An 8,493-nucleotide genomic window follows, 5' to 3' on the forward strand; every position below is an offset into this window, starting at 1 on the left:
AAAAAAAAAAGAAATTAATTTTTATACTTCCCTTTTTTCAAGTGCACTCTATTTTTTTATTTTCATTCACGTAGAATTAGAAAATTACTCTGTATACATTTTTTTGTTCACACATGAAAATAATAATTATGTAATTTTATATCACTACAAAATAAAAAATGAGTGTATTTGGATAAAGGGGAGTTTGAAAATCAATTCCCAAGAAAAATTCTACGCCCACAAACACAACACTTTACGCACTGATCGTGTAGTGTGTGTGGGTCCTAACGTGAACAGAAGAAGTGTGTCCGTGATCGTAGAAGAATTGTTGTGAAAATGTTTCTTCTTTTTATTTAATCGGCGTTTTTTTAGTACAGAAACAGAAGTCGCACTTGACACAGTCTAGAGTGACAGATCATCATCCCATGGAGGAGGCGGAGGACAATGTGGCGCTCTCTCGCTCAATGCTGGTCCCTTTCCGAAACCCGACCCCCGCTCACCACGGCGGCGTCGTTCCGTCCGTCCGCCGCGAACTGGCGGTGGTGGTCCCCACAACCTCCGCAATCACCGCCGCCTCCTCCTTCTCGAGGTTCGAACTCCCTCGCGGATGGTACGTGGAGAGCATACCCCGCGCCGACGGCATCCGTTCCGACAGGGTCCCCTCTCTATTCCCTTGACTTTATTGCCCTTCGAAAAAGAGTAAGTTGTGCTTGATATTAATTATGAATTAACTCCAAACAGTGCTTGAACTCCTTCGTCAACATGTCGGCTGGATTGTCTGCAGTATATGGCAATGTCCCCTTCTCCCGAATAAAGTGATAACGGATATTTGTATGCTTAGTCAGGGAGCGATGCACTAGATTTTTTGATAAATGAATGACATTCTGACTATAATACTGTAGTAGACAAGTGACATTTTCCTCTGAACCCAAAACACCAACTAACCGCGCACCTACAGCCATCGTAAAATACATACCCTTTCAAGCAATCAACCACATCGGGGCCAGTGTCAAATATTCAAATCCAAGAACATATTTCCCTTTTCGCTACCAACCGACTTCTCCACCACGGCCCGGCCCATCGCCTCCCCGTCGTCGCTGGTGGCTGCGGGACGGTGCCTCCTCATGTGCCCCCCGAGCGCCTGCCCGATCGTGAACTCCAGCCCGCAGATGGAGCAATCGTGCGCCTTCGGGTTCTCCGGCGTCGTCAGAGAGTGGATGAAGTCCCCGTCCGCTGCCGTCAACTTCGGCTTCTTGTGGCTGGCCCGGTGGCCGCCGAGGGCTTGGAACGACGAAAACTCCCGGTTGCACGTCTTGCAGGCGAAGACGTGGCCGGGGGCGGCGCCGAGTCGCCGAGTCGTGAGAGGAGCATGAGGGGCCATGGCGGCGCAGTAGATTGCTGTGCTAGTCTCCCCCGAGGTTTGAATTGCGTAATCGGGTTCAATAGTGGCTCGGCTGCAGATTTATTTTTCAGTGAAAAAAAATTAAAAAAATGTATATATGTTGTTTCAAGAGAAGACTTTGATGAGATGATTGGAAAAAAGGTGAAATACTCCACTAGTTAGTTTAAAGAAAGAATCTTGCTAGCCGTACCAACCAAAGCCCATCAAAATTGTACCGAAGGCCACCGTCGGGCCGTCTCTGGTCACCGGACTGTCGATCCGAACCGTCCAAAAATTCTATAAAAAAAAACCAAAGGGGCTTGTGCTGGAATAAATAGCATCCGATATGTGTAGAGTGGTTAGATCAAGCACCCTATTTTTCGTGTATTCTTGTATATATACGAAAAATTGGGTGCTTAATCCAACCACGTTACACACATCGGATGCCGGTGATCCCTGCGCGGTCCCCCTCGATTTTTTTTTTTTATAGAATTTTTGGATGGTCCAAATCGACCGTCTAGTGGCTGAAAACGACCTAACAGTAGCCATCGGTACGATTTCGGTGGGCTTTGGTTGATCCTCATAGGTTTTCTGTTAAAGAAAATAGGGCGTGATCACAAAAATGAATGTTGTTGGAACAAAGTGCGTAGAAGTTACACTGGGAGAGTAGTGTCAATGGTCATGCAATTTACTATCGTACTGTACTACTCCTAGTTTATTGCTTGCCACGTAGATCTAACGTGGGGGTAACGTAAGGCTTTATTGCAAAGCAGAGTACTTGATCCGAGCACCCCTTTTTCGTGTATATACACGTATATACATATATACACGAAAAAGGGTGCTCGGATCAAGTACCTTACACACCTCGGATGCCATTCATTCTCGCGTAGGCCCACTCGGTTTTATTTTTTAAAATTTTTGGACGGCTCGGATTGGCCGTTCGGTGGCCGGAGGCGGCCGTCCGGTGGCCGTCGGTGCATTTTCCCTACGGTACCGTCGGTACCAATAGCAGCACTCCTAAAATTTATGAGATGGAGAGAGTGTTGAAATTAACTAGTTACATCACATAGAATTCTAGTACAAAAACCCAAGTCTTCTCCGTGTCTAAAAATTAATCTGTATTTTGGAGGATAAAAATAATAGTAAACGAGAAAGATGGAAAAAATGAGTGAATTTGAAATATTCTTTACTTTTTTGTAGTTTGTATTTGGGGTGGGGACGAGAAAAATAAAAAAATGGAAGAGAAACGAATAGAGAACAGTTAAAGTAAAACGTACGTAGTTTTCTAGTCTCTCCTTTCTTTTAAGGTAGTTATCCCTTCTTCTTCTTCTTTTTAATTACTTAGTCCTAGTATTTGAGTGTGAAAGGAAGTTAAAAAAGACCAAAGAGCACGAGACTCGTGCTCTATGGTCTTTAAGTCGTCGCACACATGTAGTAATTTAATTGGCCAACACACCTCAGAGATTATGTGGACAATTAAGGCCCCGTTTCGGAACGTAAAAAAAGCCCTTATTTTTTAAGAAGACAATTTAAAGCTAAAAAATTATGGATTTATTGAAATCTAAAAATAAGCAATATGGATCTTGTTTAAAAGATCTCATCGAGATCTGAGATCTTTTATACGATGCAAAAAAAATTTAAAAAATATTTTTTATTTACATTATTTTTGAGTTTGAAAATGTAAAATAAACTGCTTATTTTTTAAGAAGGTTTCTGGAACGGAGCCCAAGTTGTCACATACAAGTAACCCGTAAGGAAGTGCACATCGGTGCGAATAATAAATAAAAGTATAATTAAATGACGTACGTACAAATATAAGAATGTATATTATTATAGTTTGACCATTTACTGAATTGTAGTAAATTAGTAGCTTAATTTGCGATTAATCTATGCTGTTCGTCCATGAGGTATCTGCGTGTGACCTTCGTCTTTCACACTCACTCACACACCTTGAATTGTTCAGGGAGAAACTACAATACACATCCTTTATTTGGGTATTGTGTATCATATGCACCCTCCAAAATATTATGATTATAGAGAAAATGTTACGAATCGTACTGCTAAAAAGTTATGAATTGTATAAAGGTTGCGAAATACACCAAAATGTTATGAATCATAATGAAAATATTACGAATCGTACTGCTGAAAAGTTATGAATTATAGAACAAAAGTTACGAAACACGCTAAAATGTTATGAATGAACCATAAAATAGGTGCATATGGTACGGCCTTTTAAAAAAGTGTGTATTGTAGACTTTCTCATTGTTTATTGATCAACTTGGTAAAACTTTGATCACTTGGTCCGAAAGATGGGGCACATTGGATGGCTCTTGGTTTTTTGAATGAAAAAAGCATCTTTTACAATACTAGGTTCGTTTAGTTGTTCAAGAATTTTGTGCAAGAAAATAATGAAGATATATTTTTCCTCGTGTGTTCTTTGGATAAAAACGTTTGGCAGTTAGGACTTACTAATACTTAACACTTACACAACCATTGGTGACCACGTGATGTGTCATTAATACATTAATAGAATGTGCTTCGTGTTGACGACTAATTATTAGCAGTTTTTTTTTTTTTCCAATTTTGTCACCTCTAAATCTAAATCTTGACTCAACCCATGATGGGATTAAGATTGATCGTAGTCCAATCTCATAAAATGAAATTTCACACTCAAACATATATAGACTCTTGCACGTTATTAAGAGGTCAGTAGTTCGAATATCTCCACATGCGTGCGGATTTTCTTCCCTTAATTAATGAGCTTTTCATTTATTTCTTTTTTTGTTTCTGCCCTATCATGGGCTTATTTCTTGTATTAGTTGAGTTGTTGGGTTTGGTTATCTCATGAACTCTCACAATTGATGTAGTGTTCCGAGTTTATACTTTGTCGTAGGGAAAATTGTAACGACCCGGATTTTTGACCCAATTTTTTTTAATACAAATTTATATTTTTAAATTCCTAATTCAATAATTAATTAGATTGAATAATTAAAATATATTATTATGTGTGCAATTGATATTATTTGCATTATTGTATAAGATATGTATTTAAACTTTAGATATACAGGGAATCAGTGATTCATATTCATCTCTTATTTTTTCTATTTAAACCCTAAGTAGAACTCTATTCAAACTAACTCTCCACTTCTCTATCTCTCATCCTATACATAAAAGCGTCCAGATACATTCTCACCATGTACATACATGCGTCCACATACATTAGAATTGAAACACCCCTCCAAATGTGGCACTTGTCCCTTATCTTTTTATCATTATCAGTATCACTTTCCTTCCTCATTCCACCACTTCTACACTTATCATCTCACATTCTCACTACTTTATTCTCTCTCATTATACATACCCACATAATCCGAAATTGAACACCAGTATATTATTTCACTCCCAAATTTTATTGTTGAGTCTAGAATAGAGAGAGAGAGAGAGAGAGAGAGAGAGAGAGTTGTGGCCGTAGGTGTGTGCACACCGCTGCTGCGGGCCCTGTTGGAATGCCGCCGGACGCAGCCCCGAGATTTCAAAACCACCATGGCGATCTACGAACACCGCATAACACTTATCCGAACTTAGAATCGCGTTTGAGGTAGCTTTCCGGAAACCCAAAACCTTTATCTGCATTTTAATGGAGTTACTTAGATTTAAAGTTTATTGAAGATGATGATCTGCTGTTAAATTGTTAATTTATTTTTAGTCCTGTTTATATTAAAATTTAATCTGGTTGTGCTGGAATGATTAGTGTTATACCCTGTGAAAATTTATGATCGTTTAACAAATGTTTGATTGTGAAATTATTATTGATGTTGCATTGTTAATTTGTATTTGAGTGGACGTTTACGTGTTTAATAAATTATTGGGGTAGATAAATGTTTATGAAATATTAACAAGAATATTTTACTAGTAAAAATTTATTTAGATTGTAAACAAGAAATATTTTAGATTATATATTAGTTAATCTTTAACTTTAATAAATATTAACTAGAATAGCCTCGCATAATTTTATTGTTATAAAAATCTCATATTAATATTTAATATAGTTAGTAAATACTAAATTTAGCAATAAGTATTTTCCAATAAAAATTTGTTTGTAAAATCTATGAATAATACGATAGTTAAAGAAAAATGTATAAATAGTAGAAATGTTTTATAAAATTTCTAAATGAGGGAAACAGACTTAATTTTAAGTGTAGTAATTAATTGTTTGACTGAATATTATTTTGTTACTCGCATGATTAATTCTATGACATGATTAATTTTATCGCATGGTTATGTGTTGTTAGTACTTTTAGTTGAAATATTGAACCGTGCGATATTTTGTTGTGGCTGTAGATTGGACAAATAGGTTCCCTAGGTGGTTACGAGTAGTGACTCATGTAGACGATGTTAAGTAAATGGAAATTGATAAAGTGTTGGAAGTGTGATTGTGTGGATTGTGATTTGAGCCATGGTGATGGCAAGGGTAACCTATGGGGCCCTGTGTTGAAATGGGTTACCTGAGGGGCCCGGTGTTGTGACGCTAACGTATGATACGTCATGGGAAGTTTCTCTTCGAGGAAGAGAATGGGTCCCATGAGACGATTATAGTTAGTGAGACGTTAATGTATGATACGTCATGGAAAGTTTCTCTTTGAGGAAGAGAATGGGTCCCATGAGACGGTTATAGTTAGCGTGGGGTAGTGGATGTCCGACCCTAATGTACGATACGTCATGGGATGACTCGATCCTCCTGTTATGGTCTTAAGTGAGAACATACTCGGTACATAACTTAGATGCGCTCACCTAGGACCCTGGTGCAGGACAAGCAAGAGGAAGGGTGGACCCATGAGACGATTGTAGTTAGTGGATGTGGGAGGAAAGGATCTCGCGGAGAGAATCCTTAGATTACATGTAAGATGATGGATAGTAAAGAAAAAGACGATGTGTTATTATTTTGTACCTTCGGTGTATTATGAATTATTATATTGTTGATCTGCATATTGTGGTATTGGGTTTTAGGATTTCTACTTAGTGAATTATCACTCAGGATACGTTTGTATCCTGGCAAATCGTTTGCTTCGGCGTTCAATTTGCCAGAGTGTGCAGGATTCCACAGTGGAGCAGTTGATACAAGTGGGACCCCTGAAACGGAGTCTGGGCCAACATTGCTTGGAATTTCGTGTCAAAACTAGAGTCGCTCTGGAGTTACTTTTGTTAAATAAATGTACATAGATTTTTGTATTATTTTGAAATTGTAATTTTTGTATAAGGATAAACAGGGGCCTAATAGTTTGTAAAATTTAGTGTATTTTTGGGTTAATACTTCCAAAATTCCTTGGAAAATCGAGGCGTTACAAAAATGACGGCCCAGGACGAGTTTTGATAATTAATAAATGATGTAAATGATCTCTTATCAAAACACGTCATTGGCCGTCATTTTCCCTTTGTAGTTCTCTATATATGATGTAAATGATCTCTTCCTCCATCGATTGACCAAAAAAAACACTTGAGATGATAATTATTCGGGTAACATCAACAATTCTATATTCTATCTCGCGGTCTCTCCCTTTCTATCTCTATCCAGGGATGAAACCAGAATTTTGTAAACACGGGGGCTGAACTATGAACAAGATTTTGAAATTTGAAGGTCGAGTATCTAATACGTAGTTTGTTTGGTTTAGATTCTGAGGGAAGTTTTTTTGCGTAGGAAGTAGAGAGAGATAGAAAAATAAATGAGATCAATAATTGAAGGAAAAACTTATTGGAGGCCGTGCACAAAGGGAGAAATTAGGTTTTGGGACAAAAAACTAACCCATTTTTATGTCTAAATAACACCCAATACAAAATACAATACCTAGATGTTCTCAACTAACAAAAAAAAGAAAAAAGAAAAAATATTTTTATTTATAAAAAAAACCCGACACAGGGGCCTTGGCCCCCGTATGCCCACACCTCTCTCCGTCTCCATCTCCGTCTTTGTCTCTGTCTCTAACAAATGTATATATGTAGTTTCAAGAGAAGACTTTGATGAGATGATTGGAAAAAATCTCTAACAAATGTATATATGTTGTTTCAAGAGAAGACTTTGATGAGATGATTGGAAAAAAGGTGAAATACTAGTTAGTTCAAAGAAAATAGGGCGTGATCACAAAAATGAATGTTGTTGGAACAAAGTGCGTAGAAGTTACACTGGGAGAGTAGTGTCAATGGTCATGCAATATACTGTCGTACTCTATCTACTACGCCTAGTTTATTGCATACCACGTATATCTAACGTGGGCGTAACGTAAGGCTTTATTTCAAAGCAGAGAAATTGATGAGGAGGACAGACCCAATGCATGCATATATTTCAAAGCAGAGAAATTGATGAAGAGGACAGACCCGGCCAATGCATGCATATAGACACCCGGGGCAGTGCTGCTGCTAGTCCTAGTCAACCCGGCCACATCCATATACAGTATATCACGAAAAGAGAATTAAAGTTCCACATAACTTAAGTCACATGATAAAGCGTACTAGTACGTACGAAAGGCTCCAGAATTCTTAACATGCCGTGTACGTAACAAAATTGAATGCATGCATGCATGTGCTGTGGTGCTTTGAGTAGTTGATCTTGGAAATCAGCATCAGCTATAGCCTGTCTGTCAGCCTGTGGATTAGATAGAATCGAACACTTGGTCAATAATCAGAGAACTACTCCTCCTAAGTACAGTACTATAAATTAGTTATCGGGTCAAACAAATGACCGGCCGTACCAAAAATCGTACCATGTATATGTTTGATGCCCTTTTTTTGTCTTTTTGTTAAAATTTGTTGGATGCTCGTACCCCAAAAGCCTGTTCTAGATCTTCAATAGACATAGCCATGGTGTCCGTTGGTTAATCTTTTCTATGTTCATACTTCATACCTTCCCAATCGTCATATCTCTGACCTTGACGAACCCGTAAGAATAGCAAAAGTATTTTCTTTTTTCAATGTAATAGTTGTGTTTCTTAAAATTGTAGACTGGATGACTGTCCTACTGGTCCCCCTCTGGCTCCATTCTTAGTTATAAGGATGGGACCAGAGGGGGTATAGTGGCGGCGGCCGACACGATAAGAATTTTAGAAAACACAATTATTATATGTGAAAAAAAAAATTATCTC

General features: G+C 38.1%; 1 protein-coding gene across 1 annotated transcript; it reads right to left on the reverse strand.

The window, feature by feature from the left end:
* Positions 1-988: 988 nt before the first annotated feature.
* Positions 989-8,270, reverse strand: LOC131313859 (zinc finger protein AZF1-like). The gene is made up of 4 exons (XM_058342357.1): positions 8,256-8,270; positions 7,865-7,997; positions 1,576-1,657; positions 989-1,433 (listed from the first exon to the last, which is right to left on the reverse strand). The coding sequence occupies exons 1-4, from the start codon at positions 8,268-8,270 to the stop codon at positions 989-991; spliced, it is 675 nt and encodes a 224-aa protein (XP_058198340.1).
* Positions 8,271-8,493: the final 223 nt, after the last annotated feature.

This window comes from Rhododendron vialii, chromosome 13a, assembly GCF_030253575.1.
Source record: "Rhododendron vialii isolate Sample 1 chromosome 13a, ASM3025357v1".
Classification (NCBI taxonomy): Eukaryota; Viridiplantae; Streptophyta; class Magnoliopsida; order Ericales; family Ericaceae; genus Rhododendron; species Rhododendron vialii.